The sequence below is a fragment of the Salarias fasciatus genome, chromosome 1 (assembly GCF_902148845.1).
Source record: "Salarias fasciatus chromosome 1, fSalaFa1.1, whole genome shotgun sequence".
Lineage (NCBI taxonomy): Eukaryota > Metazoa > Chordata > Actinopteri > Blenniiformes > Blenniidae > Salarias > Salarias fasciatus.
In genome coordinates this window covers 29892371-29910061 of record NC_043745.1, presented here as the reverse complement: position 1 = coordinate 29910061, position 17691 = coordinate 29892371, and the positions used below count along the sequence as shown (strand labels likewise).

The following is a 17691-nucleotide window of genomic DNA, read 5'->3' as shown; positions in this document are numbered from 1 at the left end:
CAACAACAGTAGACTATAATCTATTAAAAAATACATTACATAAGCATTTATTTTCATGTTATTACAAATTGTTTTGAAGGATTTTTCCAAATTAAAATACCGACATCCTATGCTTGGATTTACTCTGACATATAAAGATTATTAATACCAAAATCTGGGTTCACAGGGGTCTGGCGGAAATGTCTGACTCTGTTTCAGCTGGACAGATGATCTGTTTGTTTTTACACAACACGAGAACAGATCTGCAAATAAGAGAAAAGAGGGGAAAAAAAGGAGAAAGTAACAGAGTCACAGTGAGACGGGGAGAGGTGGTGGCAGTGGACTCTAGCGAGTCTGACACACTGACAGGGCCATACTGGGAGCAGTCTCCTCCCCTCACTGCTCCGGCCTATATTAACTTTCCATGGAGCTCCACCTCACAACCAGAGGCACATGGAGTAGGATAACAAGCTGCCAAGGCTCTGAGTATACATTCACATACCCACACAAACACAGAAGGTGGACTGCACTCAAGTCCTCATCTGTTCTGTACTTCATTGGATATACAGCACCTTTCCTTCTGGATGGAATACTAACCTCTCAGCCATGTTGTTCCAGTCGGTTCTGGAGAACGTCAGCACCGGTGAGTGATGAGAAGACTTCTGCTTTCCGTATGAATGACCAGGCAGTGAATGAGAGGGATGTTGATCTGACGGATTTCAGAATCTTCTATTTAAATTAAGACAAAGGAAGGTGAAGCATGAAAAGGAGTGGTGTAAACCTTGTGATATAATGAGATTTGGGTCGAGAAGGGTCGAGACACTCAGATGTTCCAAAAAAGTGTATGACAATGATTCTACAATCAGAGGGGAACAGAGTGTCCACAGCTTCATGAGCAGCTACCCAACCAGCAAACGCTCCAGATTCATAGCAGTCAAGTGTTTTTGAGCTACAGATCATAATACAATCAATATTTGTGATGACAAGTGGCAGAAATATTTCATCGGTTTAAGACTTGAAGTGAAATATAGGCCGAATGATATAACGTCGCTGGCATGCAGTTCAGACTGCGATGGCCTGAATTTAGACTCATTGTTTGAAACAGAAGTAGGGAGAAGTTAGTTAGGTCTATATTACAAAACAAAGGCCACGAATGGGGAAAGCATGTATTAATGTGTCATTACACTGAATATTAATTATTAGCTTTTACAGTCAGTGAGAACATTGGGGTCATACTGGTGCTCATGTGAAAGGCTGATGGGGGATTTTACACCACTCTTCTTCCTCCCTGATTTGTGGGAGACGTCGAGTCCCTTAGCTGGATGCAGGAGCTCCAGTTCGGCTCTCAGCAGGAGTGAAAATGTTTAAAATCATCAGAGAACATCTTTTCACGTGAACTTTCCCCAGAGTCAAAGACAGTGAAGCTGCTGCCTCGACCTCTGACCTTGGAGGGGAACATTTGATGAAAGCTTTTGAGATTAAATGCGACACAGTTTTCATTGAGCTTTCTCTTATATATGATTCCAACTATTATCATTATGAGTCCTTTAACTTTTTGGTGGAAGTGGCCACATCAGGGAACTTCAGCATTCCCTCCTGTTTTATCCAAACTAAATGTACAATAACAGCAATCATGTATAACACCTTTACATTTCTATGATTGGTGCTGCTGGTAGTACCATGTATTGCATCTGGCAAAGCATCTTTTTCTCATTCTCTTTACCTAGTTGAAGTTTTAAACTTAATAAATGTCATAGATTAACTAAAAATTCATGGCTGTGGAAAGTAAAGTGTTTAAAGTATTATGATTCTGTGAACAAGTCATTTTACGGGACTTTTTTTTGCAACAAGTATATAATACAGTGATGTTCAATATTTTGTAATAAACGTTTTGCAGAAAAAAGCCAGGAGTTTACCCAAATTAGAGATTTTTGAAGCATGGAATAGAATAGAATAGAATAGAATAGAATAGAATAGAATAGAATATATAAATACCTGTGGGAATTCATCACAGCATTGCTCCACACAGAGTACAGTATTATTAGGATATTAACTGAACAGAGCATTAAAATATGCGTGATTTGATTAATGCTTTCCATTTATCATGTTATGTGTAAATCGAACATAAATGTGCTTTACTGGCTTTAAGGTAGGGCTGCACGATATTGGAAAAAAACTGACATTGCGATTTTTTGGGGGCTTGCGATATATATTGCGATATTAAAAATAGAAGAATTTTCACCAGATGACCTGAATAGCTCTATTTGGGGAGATGGCCACTTGAGAGAAATACGTGGTGCTTCATACCGCTTGTCAAGCGTTCGGATCATTTTTTTAAATCCCTCTTTAACGATCCACGGTGTTCAATGGCACCATGTCTTTCGCTAGGTAAAAAGTTATTGCATCCATGATTTGGAGTTCCTATCATACGGTGTTATGCCGGCGAAGGCTTCTGTAATTGTTTTTTGAGAAGATGAAGTTTCACCTGGGGTCTTGTGATGGCGTTTCAAATGGTCCAACAGGTCTGACGTATTACCTCGTGTTGAGGCAACCACGACGAGGCACTGTCGGCTGAGGACGTTTTTTTGTTCCGTATCGTCTTTTTTTATAGCCGAAATACATCCAAATTTCACATGTTGACCTTCTTTTGGGGACTAAATCCTTCGTCGTTTCCTCCTGCATGTCGCCTGTGTTCAGAGTGTAGTCCCCCCCCCCTGCTGTGGAGGAGGGAGGGGGGCCGGTGAGTGCCGAGCAGGAGGGAGGGAGAGAGTGGCTATGCGGAGCATGGAGCAGCTTGCTGCTTTTACGAAGCAAAACAAAAGTTAAAAATAATAATAATAATAATAAAATATTGCACCTCCTGCGATGTGACTATTGCACATGCACACATTGCGATGGCGATGTTCAAACGATATATTGTGCAAGCCTACTTTAAGGTATTGAAATGTCCTTAGATATACCTAAGGACAGTGTCCTATAGGATCTGTGTTGAATACTTTACACCATTAGAAGGTGATAAATTGTCAGTTTAAAATGATTGGATTTTCAAAACATATATATATCTTTGTTCGGCTTTTTCATTCAGGAACCATTGATTCTAAACAGTGGATGCTAGAATAAAGCTGTGAAGAAGCAAAACAGCAACAACGCGTGTGATGCATCGCAATGATATAGGATGGTGTTACATAACCGTCTTGGCTTTGGGGATGCCGACGTGAAATGCCAATGAAGATGGGATGAGAGAGAGAGAGAGAGAGAGAGAGAGAGAGAAAGAGAGAGAGAGAGAGAGAGAGAGAGAGAGAGAGTCTGTCGCATCACGCTGCTGGGTCCGCATGCAGTTCCACGCGCTCCATCCATCGCAGAGCCCAGCCCAGCCCAGCCCATCCCGGCCTGAGAAGCAGCCTCTGCATCACTCCCGGGCACATGGGCTCCCACATGGTCTGCCTGCGGATGCTGGGGTAGCCTGCTGCTGCTGCGGCTCCATCCGCAGTCTGGATCGAGGAGGGATCAGTCTGCACACAGCCTCCATCTCTGCGCTGTAATTTAAAAAAAAAAAAAAAATGTTATTTTATTTTTTCTGCTGCGTGGAGATGTGACGTGAGGGCGGATCGTAAACAGAGAAAACACCCCGTGCAGCTCCGTGCCAGATGGACTTTCTAAATCCGCAAGCCGCAGTGAGTGACCTGTTGAGGGGATTTTTCTCACTGGCACGGCTAATGCCATGCAACGTGCCATAATCCGAAAACAGCCTTAATTCCCAATCAAATGGGAGGGAAATAAACAAATGGGGAGAACAAAAAAAGCCTAATGCTGCAACCCTGAAACAACAGCTTATCTGGGAAATAAGGAAACAAACAGAGTGGGAGATGAGAACAGGCTGATCCGGAAACAGTCAATAAATGTTGGCCCAGGAACACCGAGGTCTAAAATTAAGGTAAACCGAGTCGCTGCAACGAGAGCAATGTGCATTTTATGGCAATCTGCATTTTCTTGTGATGGTTAATAAAATCTGATAGGGACACGGTGGGCACCTGGTGGCCTACAGGGCTGTTGGGAATAACATTTACAAAAATAGAGCTCAAGACGAACAACATCTGAAACTTTGGAAGTTTGTCACAAATAGCTCTTTTATTTCAGTCAGCTGCCCCAGAGGGGTTTTCACTGTGAAAAAGGTCGATGGTATTTGGTACGGAGTGCACCTGAATCTTATTATATTGTCATGGCAGTGAAATATATTGCCCGTCTTTATAAATGCTTGTTTATACAGTAGTTAAATTTTCTTTTCACTGGCATCCACTAAGACTTTTAATTGTGTTTTGTTGAAAGACATAAAGTTGACGGTCTGCTTTCACTGTCGTTGCTGCAGGGGGGAATCTTCTCTTGTAAACCTGTGGACTCTGTAAAGTTGTTGTGGACTCTGTCAGGCTGTGTACTTTGAGTTTTGAATGTGCCGCTTGTCGCGTGATCTCCTGCTTTCAAACTAATGTTTTGAATGACTCCGGCTGCGTTCAAGGACGGCTCGGATTGTCGAGCTCTGCAATGAGAAGCGTTTTATTCCAGACTGACACGATCTATGCTGCTAAAAATAACACGATTCTTGCTTTTCCTTTTCTTTTTTTCTGAATGTGTTATCGGTGTCATTCTATTAACTGTTGATATTGATATTTTCCTCCGTCCATTCAAAAACAACCTCATTGCACCTGTCCTTTATTGACAACTTTACATAACTTAAAATATTCAAAACTCATACAAATGAGACAATAGGTACATTTTGTTTTTAAGGAACTTGTTTGGGTAGTTACTGACAAATATTGAAAGCGATGTTGGTTCCCGGACAAAAAAGAAAAAAAAATGACATAACTTTTGCAGAAAGAGAAAACATGTCAGCAGCTGCTTTAATAATGAAGATAAAAAGACTAAAAGCAACTATTCAGGGATAATGGCAACACACATACAATAAAAAAAAAACTGCAAACAGGTCACAGTGAAAATAAATGGTTTACTGACTATGAACTGATTGACTATAAAACCACAAAATTAATCAAAATCTGGTGTAGAGTGCAACAAAGCAACCTCAAGAATTTGAATATCCACCAAGAAAGAGTGCCTATACCGCAAGAATCAACAAACTACCTTCACAACTTAAACCACTAAATAAAGTTAGAACAAAATCCCACTCAACAAACATGAATATAAATGGACACAAATGACCAAATGCATGACAAAAACTAATAAAGCAACAATAAACATGTTCAACAAACACATAAAATTCTATGTTCACAAAATAAACAAACACATATTAGGTAACGTACGAAGACACATAACATCTAGAAGGTTGAACACGTGTCACTGGATCAGAGAGCGATTTAAGACATGTACCTGGAAGCTGGTTGACATCTAACAGAGTCAAAGAGGAAGAAAAACTTTAGTGTCTCACACATGGGTGTCAAACTCAATTTACAAACAGCCCTCTTTAATCTTGATCAGGACAGAGCAATAAAATGCTTGCAGATTTTTATCAGTGCAATAAGTAAGTTATGAAAGTATTGACAGTTGGCTCAATGTCTTTTTACAAAACATGAAGAAAAAATGATTTTCTGGAAGGAAAAACAGAGCAAATTTCAACAAGATGCAGACTTTTCAACAATGCACAGCATGTGCTCCACTTGCTTCATGTTTCTTTTTGGGATTTGTTGAACCCAATGCAACAAGTGATTGAGTTTGTAGAGTAAATCTACTGAAAGATCTGAAATCCTCCTTTTACTAAGTTTCTCTTCAGGCCAGCATTCAGGGCATGTCGCTTTTATTGCGGGATACAGCAACTGTTTTTCTTAAAAGTTTAAAATAAGGTTTTCTTTGTGAACTTTTCACGTCCAACAGACCAGAATAAGCCCTGAGGCAGGCTCATTCTAGGTGTATTCATACATTTTTTTACACTCAAATCAACTGAGAAACAACTCAAGGGATGCTTAAATATCGAGGAGCCAATTGAAAATGTGAGGAAAATAAATAAAAAGCACACAAAACTCTCGGCGTGACAGTAAATCCACCTTGCCATTCACGAAGCGCTGTAGCCATAGTAAGGCATTTTTCCGGCAGCCCATGAAGGCGTCGCGGTGACGTCACGGCCGCCGTCTGTAGCTCTGGCAGCCCAAATGGCGATTGCAACAGATCCGCAGCGCCCGGGGAGCGGAGCGCACTCAAACCTCACCCGGGTTTGATTTTTACATTTTACCGATCCGATGACACGAATGAGAACAGTAAGTAAGCCGCCCGGTGTCGCCGCGTGTCGCTTCACCGTGTTTTCTCGGCGGATTCGCCGCCGCGTCGGCTCGTTGCCGCTGTACCACGTAGTCAGGAGGCTCCGCCAACAACAACGGCTCCTTTGTTCGCGCTATCGGCGGATTTGCGCTCGGCGCCGGGGTCGATTCTCTTGAGCCGGTCGGTGAATCGAACCGAACGTATTTGTATTAGTTTATTCGGTTGATGTGGACGTGAGGTGTTGGTGGTTGTGCTGTAAATGATAAGCGGATCGGTCTGAGAGGAGCTGCCCGCCGTCATGCTTCCATTCGTGGCTCTCTCTTTTTTTTTTTTCCGGCACGAAGAAACAGACCCGGGAAGGCCGGAAAATGAGACACTTGGGCTCGAATTAAGATAAATGAAGATGATTTGATCTGTGGCGTGTGTTGAGCTCGGTGGGTGTTAGTGTTGGCCAGGTTTCTATGGGTTATCGTCATTTTCCCGATACCTGGAAACCGGACCAGCGAGCCTGAAGCGGGCGGAGGAGGAGGAGGAGGAAGAGGGGGAGGGGCCTATTTAATGACTCCTCGTTTAAACTAAAGCCGGTGATGAAGACTGGGTTCTGGGTGAACCCCCCTCCACACACACACACATGAATCAGCCATAATCGGGGCGGGATCTGACTCTTGTTTACTCTTAAATGATCTTTTTATGTGAAATTAAGTCATTAGCCTTAAACACTTTCCTTGGCTGTTCTGCTGCTCACAGTTCCAGTAGCCTCCACAGCAAGTCATTGCAAGTTTCCTCTTGACATCCAGGTTTGTTGTAACATCCTGTTTTGTTTTTTTCTTGCTCTTGTCTTTCAGGTTGCATCCAAATAAAATGGAGGATAGTTTTGATTGCGACTGTGGCGAGCTTGAGCCACCTGATCACTGAGGGTGAAAGCTCACTTTAAAGACTTGAAGGCCAGACTCATTTCAGTTTTATAGATCAGGTGACTTGATTGAAAACAAAAATTGAAACAAGATTAGGTTTGAAAAAGAAAAAAAAAAAATTGAAATACAGTGTGTTTCGGCACATGAAGCTGCTCAGGACCAGTCATACACTGAATGTATCTGCACTGTGAGGATGCGACGACGTGCTTTTATAGTTTAACCCAAACTCAGTGTTTATTAATTGGCCTCCACTTCATTCCATTGCAGACTAACAACACTCGTTTTTCTCTGATCTGAGATTCACATATACTGGATTTGTGGGGGTTTCTTTTGTCCGTTTTCAAAATGGAAAGGAAGTTGGATCACACGTTTGTGCCCCGCATTTGACAGTGACGGCTATACAGGGGGGACTCGGTGGTCGTCTATACAGGGGTTAGCGAGTTCGGCCTCTGGAGGAACAGTCAGATCCTCCTGCTGGTGTTAAAAGTCGGGTCTAGAACAGACAGGCGCAGCAGAAACTTTGGTGTGGAGGCTAATAAACATCCGTCATCATGGCAGAAAAGTTTGAGTCCCTGATGAACATCCACGGCTTCGACCTGGGTTCTCGTTACATGGACTTGAAGCCTCTGGGCTACGGGGGGAACGGCCTCGTCTTCTCAGCAGTTGACACCGACTGCGACAAGCGCGTCGCTGTGAAGAAGATCATCTTGACCGACCCACAGAGTGTGAAGCACGCCCTGCGGGAAATCAAGATCATCAGACGCCTTGACCATGACAACATCGTTAAGGTGAGTCAAAGATGGCCGTGCTTATCGCCCCAACTGGATTTAAAAGAAAATGTTGAAACCGCTTCTTGATGCTGATGTTTCTCTTGCTCCAGGTGTTCGAGAGGTTGGGTCCAAACGGTCGCAGGTTAACGGAGGACGTGGTGTCCCTGACAGAGGTCAACTCGGTCTACATCGTGCAGGAATACATGGAGACGGACTTGTGTCAGCTGCTGGAGAGGGGCCTTCTGTCGGAAGGCCACGCTCGCCTCTTCATGTACCAGCTCCTCAGGGGCCTCAAGTACATCCACTCTGCCAACGTGCTGCACCGCGACCTCAAGCCCGCCAACCTCTTCGTCAACACCGAGGACCTGGTGCTCAAGATTGGCGACTTCGGGCTGGCGCGCATCATGGACCCCCACTACTCTCACAAGGTGAGGCTGAGATCCGATCCGCCGCTGCTGCCGTCGTCTTCGTGTTTGTGGCAAATTTAAACATTTAGGGGATGTCCGATTTAACATTTTGATAAGGCTGAAGCTGAGCGTCCTGGCGCTCTCACGAGATGTTTACGGGCCTGTAAAGCGGCCTTCCCCTGGGTGAAGCCGGTCTTCACAACAGGAAGTAAACACTGCAATATGTGGTTCCTTTACGTAACGCATCTGTTTCCCTTCTCAGGAGGTTGAAAACGGAACACTGGGAACCTTTTTTCTCCCATTATGTCTCTATGCACACAGCCAGTGGTGAGAACCAGCTTAGCCCCGAGTATAAGTATCCAAAATCAGTCAGTTTATGGTAATGTGACAGTGTAAATATGAAGCTGAAACCTCCTTCAGGGAAAAGAAAATGCTAATCTTTTAAAAAATTGTGCAAAACAGATGCTTTTAACGTGGATGACTGCAGGCTGCAGCAGATTGGTCACAGATATGCTGCATTGAGATATATAGAATTTATTTAGATCAGTGTGCTTGTTTTTCTTCTCTACATGCAGGGAATCCTTTTTTTTCCCCCCACACACATACTAATTGTACAAAAGAACAAAAGCTCTTGCTGATTTCATCCTCATTTCTCAGAGAGAGCAACATCAAGAGGTTGGCGCTGATGTGTCAACAGCAGACATTTTAAGGCGCTCTATAAAAGTTGCAATTTGTTTGAGGGAGTGTAATGGCAGCCATAAAGTAGGCTGCTTGTAGGCGAGGAGCGTGCATCACCCTGTCTAATTGTCGCCAGGTGGAAAGCTTGCGGCGCCCTTGTCTGTCGCTGTCACCTTATAAAGAGATGAGAAAATTCCAGCCACTGGCCATATGGCGGTGCGTGGCGAGGGAATCTGGGCCGGGGCGTCTGCCCGTCCTTCTCTGTCGTAGCTGCTGGATCTTAAAGCGGAGGAGCGGTCAGACGCTCACACGTGTCTGAGATTAGTCATCCGACGGCCTGCGCTCACGTGATGTGATGCCTGTTGTTGGTGTGGCCTCATTCATACCCCCTGACACAGCCTGGGGTCCCCCCCCCCCCCCCCCCCCCCCCCCCCCCACCCCCCCCCCCGGCCACATCGCTGTGAAACGCACGTACGCCCAGTCCGTTACCGTCGGTGTGCTCAAAATAGGCAGTTACAGTACTTTTCAGTCGTCTGGTCGCTCTGAGCGCTCACTTCTGCGTTCTCATGTGAGTCATATCGTACGAGAGACAATAAGTCACTACACAACAGGAAGAGGGAGGTGAGGGCCCACAGTGGTTCCTCACGCTTTACCGCCTGTGCTGAGACGCCTCCCTTTTTCTGAGTGGGTTTGCCAAGCTGGTGTTTTCCGTCCGTCTGAGCAGTTTTTCCTGATGTGGGTAATGAGAAGCTGCTGGTGTGGGACCAGCTCAGTGCTGCACCGTGTTACTGCCGAGCTTTTCTGTGAAAGATGAAACCTCGTCGACTGACGTGTCCCTTTCGTTGGGGGAGGGAGAATTGACGTCTGCTCATTGTCATCTGCTGTGTGTGTGTGTGTGTGTGTGTGTGTGTGTGTGTCTGGTGTCTCGGACCAAATGAGGCCCGTGTAGAGATGAACCCATCACCCCCACATCGGCGCCCAATGGAGTGTGGAGGCGTTAAAGCAACACGTGGTTTCAATGCCGGGCCGAGCATTATGGGAGACTCGCTGGGGGCAAATAGGCTTTCACAACTCCCCTCTATCAGGCAGAGCAGCTGGGTGACCGAGTGCATGCTATTTGAATAACGCTTTCTAAATTAAGAGGTGCTCTTTTCGAGTGAACTTCAGTTTATGGCATAGTTTTCCCTGTGTTGTATGAAGTCTCGTGCATCAGCGACACAGACCCAGATCATTACCTCTCTGTAGGGCTTGTTTTAATAAAGGCCATCACCTCACCGCTCCCTCGAGGCTTTTATTAATCCTGCATGACTGTGTTTGAAGTATGAGCACCCACATCTGCGCTTTCACAGTTTGAGACGGCAGGCTGTTTCTGCCCGTGTGAACCTCTCGATCAGCCCTTATGGTGGCCCACGCTCAAGAATGACAAGAATTCACGTGCACTGGCCCAGCGTCTCCAGCCCTGATTCCCTTCCTTTTCCCCGCCGGCTCCCTGTCCTGTTGTGGGAGCCTTGCTCTGGGCTTTATTTGAAGCCGTGCTAAAGCCGGGGCTCATTTCCAGTTGTGGTCCGCCCTTCAACGGGAGGAAAAGAGACGGCGGCGAACACAGACGAGTCAAGTCATTCAAAATTAAAAGAGCTCCTTAACATATTGTTTTACTTTCGGATACCACGCCCACTGAATAAAATGATTTCTGATGACTAGAAGTGGAAAGCAAACTTTTCAGAGCGTGGAAATCTTCAGGTCAGCTGAGTTCATCTGCTGCATACTGGAACGCAGGGGCTGTGCGCCTGCCTGCTGCTCTGTAAAATTCAGTAATTCGAGATGCTGGCGAGATAATGACTGTGAAGCTTTCAGGAATGTTATACGAAAACGAGTTCGCAGAGGTTTTTCCTGCCACAGAGGCATCCAAAGCAATGCGCTGCTCCAAACCACAACTGCAGTAGTATGCAAATACACAAATATTTGACCCAATTGTTAAGCCAGCAACAGGTCTGTCTGGCTCCAGACATCGCAGGATCGCTGGGCAGTACCCGTACGGCTTGATGAATTTCCGAGACGTCACACTCATTGTGCTACATGTGGAAAGAGTCTGTGCTGCCGACTGCAAGGAGTCTCCAGTCCTGTAACCATCCACCCAATGAGAGTGGAGCCGGCCGCAGTGAAGCACCGCTCAGCCTTCAATTAAAAGTTCGGTTTGTCGACAGTTTTAAATTGATCCACGTAGGTGTTTCAAAACCAAAGTGTAGTGAGTGTCAGTGAGGGATTTGCGTGGTTTTCTTCTCAGTCTAGAGCATTGTTGTGGAAACGGAAGCAGACAGTGTCTAACTCTGCAACAACCGCCGTTCCCGACAGCTTGTGGTCAGGCCTGCTTCAGGTTGACTAACCGCAGACTGACACCATCAGAAAGCCTCTTCTGAGTCATTAAATGTCAGTCAGATCTACATTAACCAAATGCTGCCAGAGGAATGGAGTTATGTGACTGTGAAGTGTGTTTCTGTCTCTTTTGTTGCGAGTGGCCCAGTTAGGTCTCAGTCAGGGAGTCGAGCTGGACTGTTTACCTAATGCACTTGATGCCCTTGGCTGGTAGGCAAACTTTAATCTGCTCCTTTCAGTTCAGAGTCCATCGCGCACAGAATTGTCCTTATGCAATGACCCGGGGAGTCATTCACGCTAGCCCGATTTACTCGTCTGTCAAAACGCCGTGCAGACGCGGCCGCATTTCTCTGAAACAGCCAGACGCGTCGCTCTGCTTTACTGTTTCACAGAATGGCTGCTGCACAGGTGTCACTCAGCGGAGGTGAGCTCCGTCCGTCTGTACAGCTGTACTTTCTCAGTCCCCTTGCCTGTCGGAAAGCTTCGCTCAGACACACAGATTAGCTGATAATCAGAAGGAGTTCCATCATAGAGTCTGCACTGTGGCATTTATATAAGTCGATCAACGACAAGAGCTTGAAGGATAACCTGACATCAAGAACTCGCGGCTAAATTAAGAGGGAAAGAGGAGCCTCGCTCGGTGGTGCGCTGACCATTTTGGGCCCGCCGCAGGCTAAATGTGACTGTAGGGGAGAGAAATGGCAGCATGGGTGTTGTTTTACCACCTCCCCTCCCCCACCATCCCACTGTGTGTGCTCACACTCGGGGGTCAGTTTCCTTTGTGTTGGGTGTCCTCCTATCCCAGTGACCGGTCCAGTGCTGTTGGACAGCGAAGTGCAAGCTTGGTGTCACTGATGTGGCGGTGGGGGGGAGGGATTATCTCGCTCTCTCAGACTGCTGACAGCGCCTGCACGTGTCTGATCTCCCGCTTTTCATCTGTCTTTTGTCTCCACGCTGTGTTGCGTACGTGACCGGCACAGAGCGCCTCTATGAAGGAGATAGTGTGGCGCTCACCGGCTCCAGCACAGATGAGCAGGCATCTCAAACATGCTTAACATGTAGGTACATGAAGCTATACGAGTCTCACAGACGGTGTCAGCAGGCCGTAGTCATCCTCACTGTGTGAGTCAGGACAGCTCATGAATGGGTCTTCGCCAAACAAAAGAAGAGCTTGAGTCGCCCTCACATTGTAACTCGTCTGTGGTGTCCCTCTGTCTCCCACAGGGCCATCTCTCTGAAGGTCTGGTCACAAAGTGGTACAGATCTCCCCGCCTGCTGCTCTCTCCAAACAACTACACCAAAGCCATCGACATGTGGGCCGCCGGGTGCATCTTCGCCGAAATGCTCACAGGGAAAACCCTGTTTGCAGGTAAACGTTGACTCACTTTCATATGCGTGACTCACCGTCTAATCGTGCTGGCAGGCGGTCTTTAATGTGGCTGATTTGACTCTGAGTTAAATGTAAAAGTGTGGGATAAAAGCCGGGTTTCTTCTTCCTGCCAGTGCATGTCTGCTCAGACCTTCTGTCCTTACTGCTCTGAAAGTACTCAGGTGTTTGTTTTCCTCTTGTTCTTCAGGAGCCCACGAGCTGGAGCAGATGCAGCTGATCCTGGAGTCCATTCCGGTCCTGCGAGAAGAGGACAGGCAGGAGCTCCACAGCGTCATCCCCGTCTTCATCCGCAACGACATGACCAAGCCTCACACGCCTTTGGCCAAGCTGCTGCCGGACGTCAGTCCGCAGGGTGAGTGCCTCCGGAAACTTTCCCCAACACAAAGCTGGCTTCACGGCTTCAAGCCCAGTGTCTGAACGTCTCTGCGGTTCCTCCTCTGCAGCCCTGGATTTCCTTGAGAAGATCCTGACCTTTAACCCCATGGACCGTCTGACTGCAGAAGAGGCCCTGGCCCACCCCTATATGGCCGACTACTCCTTCCCCCTGGATGAGCCGATCTCTCTGCACCCCTTCCACATCGAGGATGAAGTAGATGATATCCTGCTCATGGACCAGAGCCACAGCCACACCTGGGACAGGTGCCTTTTCTTTCTTTTGTTCACTTAATCTCTGACGTAGCTGAGATAAATTGCCTTCTCACACCCTTGTTTTCTCTGTGACTGTACTCAGACTGAGTTTAAAAAGCAGCTTTGTTTATTTTTATGTTAGAAAAAAAAAACTCTTAACATAAGGTGTGCATTCTAAAATCTTGATTTATTTCCTGTTAGGTATCACGAGAGTCAGCTGTCAGAGGCTGACTGGCACTTGCACAGCACACATGACCCAGATGAGGTTCAGGTTGACCCGAGGGCGCTGTCTGATGTAACAGATGAGGAGGAGGTCCAGGTGAGTCCCAGTTTGAACAGACGTCTTCACGCTGTTTTTGTCACCTGTAGGGAAAACCCACAGTTCAAGAAGACTCTCCGTGGACTAAGTTTTGTTTTTGAACGTTTGCTTCCAGGTGGACCCTCGTAAATATGCTGACGGCGATCGGGAGAAGTTAATGGACGAGGCGTCCTTCGACTACTCCACTCTGTTCCCCGCGGAGCGATCCTGGGAGGACGACCACCACGAGAACAAATACTGTGACCAACAGTGCAGCCACACCTGTAACTACAAGGCCGTGTCCTCCTCCTACCTGGACAACCTCATCTGGAGGGACAGTGAAGTCAACCACTACTACGAGCCCAAGCTCATCATCGACCTCTCCAACTGGAAGGAGCAGCAGAGCAAGGAGAAGGCCGACCGCAAGGCCAAGAGCAAGTGCGAGAGGAACGGGCTGGTGAAGGCTCAGATTGCACTCAAGGAGGCGGAGAAGACCCAGAGTCCGGTGGAGAAGGACAAGGTCCAGGAGAAGCACCAGACGGAGAAGCCCCAGAGCCAGCAGAACCAGGGCTTCGACTTCGACTCCTTCATCGCCAGCACCATCAAACTGAGCCTGCAGCCGGAGCCCTGCCCGGAGGCGAGCCTCCTCAGCGAGGTGGGCCTCCTCAACGAGCTCAACTCCTCCGTCTCCCAGCTGGAGGCGCCCCGCTCCAGCTCCATGTCCAAGTCCATAAGTCAGGAGAAGGAGGAGAAGTGCCTGGTGAACCTGGCCCAGCTGGGCGGCGGCGGCCTGGCGGTGGTCGGGGACTGCGTGTGGCCCGCCCACCCCTGGGAGAGCTTCGGCTGCGGCGAGGGCGGCGGGGAGGGCGGCTGCCTGATCGACGAGGCCTGCTGGGACACCCGCAAGGAGGACCACTTCCAGAAGGAGAGCACTTACACCAGCTACCTGGACCGCCTGTTCAGCCGCAAGGACGAGTGCGAGCCGGCGGCCGGCCCCGAGGCGGAGCTGTCCGTGGTGCGGGAGCTGGACGAGAGCTTCCTCGACGGCGGCGCCGAGATCGTGCTCAACATGCAGCTGGACTCCCTGGCCCTGCCCGGCTTCGACGGCACCGACGACCTGCCTCTCAAGTCCATCCAGGCGACCTTCACCCCCTGCGCCGTCAAATGCTCGCCACAGATCGCCCACAAGACGTACAGCAGCATCTTCAAGCATCTTAATTGAACCAATATCGTCATCCTCCCTCACAGTGCAAATTCTAGGCTCTTTTATTTTTATGTTTTCTTTTAATAATACGGTATATTATTGTACTTGAATCATTTCATACCTTTATTTTTATTATGTTACTTTTAATAGTACTGTTTTTTTTTTTGTTGTTTTTTTTTTAAGATTTGAAGGGTGGTTTGTTATATTCAAAGAGTTTTGGTCATCACTCTGAGCCTTGATCACCAGGCCTTCGTGGGTTAATGTCTCCGCCCTCATTGCTAAACTGGCACGTCACTCGCACACTTACGTACTGTAGATGAAAGGATCGCAGCGGTAAAGTAGCTGGAAGGAAGAGGAAACGGAAAGGGTTTAAAAGCGGTTTGGCTGTTCCACGGTGTGACATAACGGAGGATGGTAGACACTAACAACGCTGTGGGCTTTCTAAGAGCTTTCAGCAGCCTTTCCTGGAATGGGATACAAGGAAAAAAAAATATAAAAGGGGGTATGAGGTGTCTTTTATTTTATTTTATTTTTTTAACTTTCTAGCATTTTTTTTTTTTCTCCCCCAAAGAAAGCTTCCTTGATAACCCATCCATACTGTAAATCTGACACATGATGCCAGCAGCAACCATTATCGTTAATGTAAATGTGTTATCTACCTCAAGGTAACAGCCGCGAGAGACACTCGAAGCCGCACTAGTGCTTTACACACATGACCATCCTCATGCCATGAAATGAAGTGGTCGCGTAGACGAAATCGGTCTCACTCTAGCATTTAAACATAGTGAGGTTTTTCAGTAATCATTATTTATTTCTAGCAGATGTGCGATATTTATTTTATCAAAATGTGTTATTTCAATGTGATTATTGAAGATCGAGGAGTTGGGCAGACTTCCATTTTCATTTCGGCACTATACGAGCGTGCAAAGTGTTCCTTTTTTTTTTTTAAAAGGTAGGATGCAAATTCATGTGTTCTGTTCTACAAGAAGTTGAGGCTTTCCATTTTCCATCAATTTTGTTCAAATGAATATCATTCTTTATTTTCTTTTTTTTTTTGTTTTTTTTTTTAATTTATAGGTGCATTCTGTCTTTAGTGGAAACTCCTTTTATGGTTTAAAGAAGCACCTAAAAGTCTTAATTTTTTTATCTATATGTAATGTAAACAAAAAAAAAAAATGCGTGCATGGAGGCAAGAGAAAGGTACATTCAAAGTAAAGTCAATGGTGAGTATAATGTACGTCAGTTTTAATTGTACATCTTTTGTTAAATTTCTATGTACTTTTTCCAGGCAAGCATGACGAATTAGGTTAAGGTGTAGCATGTAGAACAAATATGGACTTTTTTGTAATCATTGGTTCCCCTGTTCTACAAAATATCTCAAAATAAAAATTACTGGCAAAGAGTTGGGCCCGCTTCTGTTTATTCCTGCGCTCTGACCTCGCATCCAGACAGCCTGCCGCTTTTACAACTTGAAGTTATGACAGCAGAGCCACAAGATCCTTGTTGGTGGGAAAGAAGTGCTGATCTTAGTGCTGCCATATTTACATTCCACGTTTAATGCCCAACTGGGAAGACCGAATTACACTGCGATGCTGGGGACACAACCTTTGAATCACCGGCTAAATGTGGCTCTGGCTGAGAGCGGTGTTTATGGATGCTCGGTGACTCTGTGGCCAGGCTTCCGCCTTTTTTTGGTAAGAAATTCAGAAACATGCGTCAGAAGCAATTTCCTTGTTGCAAATTCTTACCTGTTCACAAGCTGAAGGTTCACCTCACACAAGTGTGTAGAGAAAAGTCACTCATGCATAAAGTCAGAACGTGCAAAGTCCGCTATTGAAGGCCCGACTTGAACTCGCATCCAGAGCATTCTTAACATGAGGTGAACCTCTGGAAACCTGCGGCTTCTGTAAAACCAGTTTGACTGTTATGCAGGAGTCAGATTCCAGTCAGAATGGATGAAAGGTGAAACCCGTGCTGTTTGAAAAAAAATCTTTTGGTTACTTTGATGTGATTGTGCCACATACATAGCAACTCTAAATACCTTCATGAATGTTTTTGGCGGTGGCATCTGTCCTGCTCTTTTTTTCCCTTCTCGTATAGATAGCAAAATATAAACTTGAAATGAAAACTTTGGCAGTTTGATTTAAATTTGTAGTTGTGTCCGCTGACGTTAGGGTACGTTTCTAGTGTTTTTTTCCTGGGTGTCCCAACAACAGAGAGTTAAGTAAAGAAGCGTAAATCCCACATGGTTGAGCAAAAAGTGTACCTCTATTTCAAAGTACAGCACAACATGTGCTCACTGGTTGTTATTCATTTACTATTGTTATTAAGAAATGAGGAAAGGACTAAATATGGTCTATGGGTTAAAGGGGTAAAGGGTTCAGTCAATATTCAGCCTGATCTGCCACAGGAAACAATCAGCACACAAACTTTTTTTTTTTTTATTTCTCAAAGCAGACAAAAGAAACTCAGGTACAACAGTCGGAAGTGGATGTGTCTGTGTAATCAGCTGCAGCTGGGCTGTTTTCTTTTTCCTTTTTTTTTTATTTTTTTTTTAGAACGCTGTTACTTCCTGCTGAGAAAAATGATGCCGGCTCCGTGTTGTTTTGCGTTCCTGGTAACGGCGAGATCCTCACCGTGATCAAACCCCGCTGGAATACACTGATTAAAGCTGAAGCACCTGATTCGAGTGGCGACGGAGGAGGAAGAGCGCTGGGATAACATTATGTGGGCCAGATATGCTGTCAAGATCAAAATATGCTTTGGTTTTTTTTTTTTTTTTCCCAGGAT

General features: G+C 46.1%; 1 protein-coding gene across 3 annotated transcripts; it reads left to right on the top strand.

The window, feature by feature from the left end:
• Window positions 1-422: 422 nt before the first annotated feature.
• On the top strand, window positions 423-16303 carry mapk6 (mitogen-activated protein kinase 6). 3 transcript variants are annotated; one of them, XM_030085786.1, is made up of 8 exons: window positions 423-622; window positions 7086-7942; window positions 8035-8352; window positions 12607-12751; window positions 12960-13124; window positions 13216-13411; window positions 13601-13718; window positions 13834-16303. In XM_030085786.1, the coding sequence occupies exons 2-8, from the start codon at window positions 7706-7708 to the stop codon at window positions 14917-14919; spliced, it is 2265 nt and encodes a 754-aa protein (XP_029941646.1). In that variant the 5' UTR covers window positions 423-622; window positions 7086-7705; the 3' UTR covers window positions 14920-16303. The 3 variants fall into 3 exon arrangements, with proteins under 3 accessions (XP_029941646.1, XP_029941576.1, XP_029941546.1); XM_030085716.1 differs by lacking the exon at window positions 423-622 and adding an exon at window positions 3559-3653; XM_030085686.1 differs by lacking the exon at window positions 423-622 and adding an exon at window positions 6089-6239.
• The last annotated feature ends 1388 nt before the right edge of the window (window positions 16304-17691 follow it).

What these genes read in the sequence shown, in the direction of transcription:
- mapk6 (XM_030085786.1), top strand. Translation starts at nt 7,706, where the DNA reads ATGGCAGAAAAGTTTGAGTCCCTGATGAACATCCACGGCTTCGACCTG. An exon ending in AGGGAAAACCCTGTTTGCAG is followed by an intron (nt 12,752 to 12,959) that starts GTAAACGTTGAC and finishes CTTGTTCTTCAG; the next exon opens with GAGCCCACGAGCTGGAGCAG. An exon ending in CACAGCCACACCTGGGACAG is followed by an intron (nt 13,412 to 13,600) that starts GTGCCTTTTCTT and finishes ATTTCCTGTTAG; the next exon opens with GTATCACGAGAGTCAGCTGT.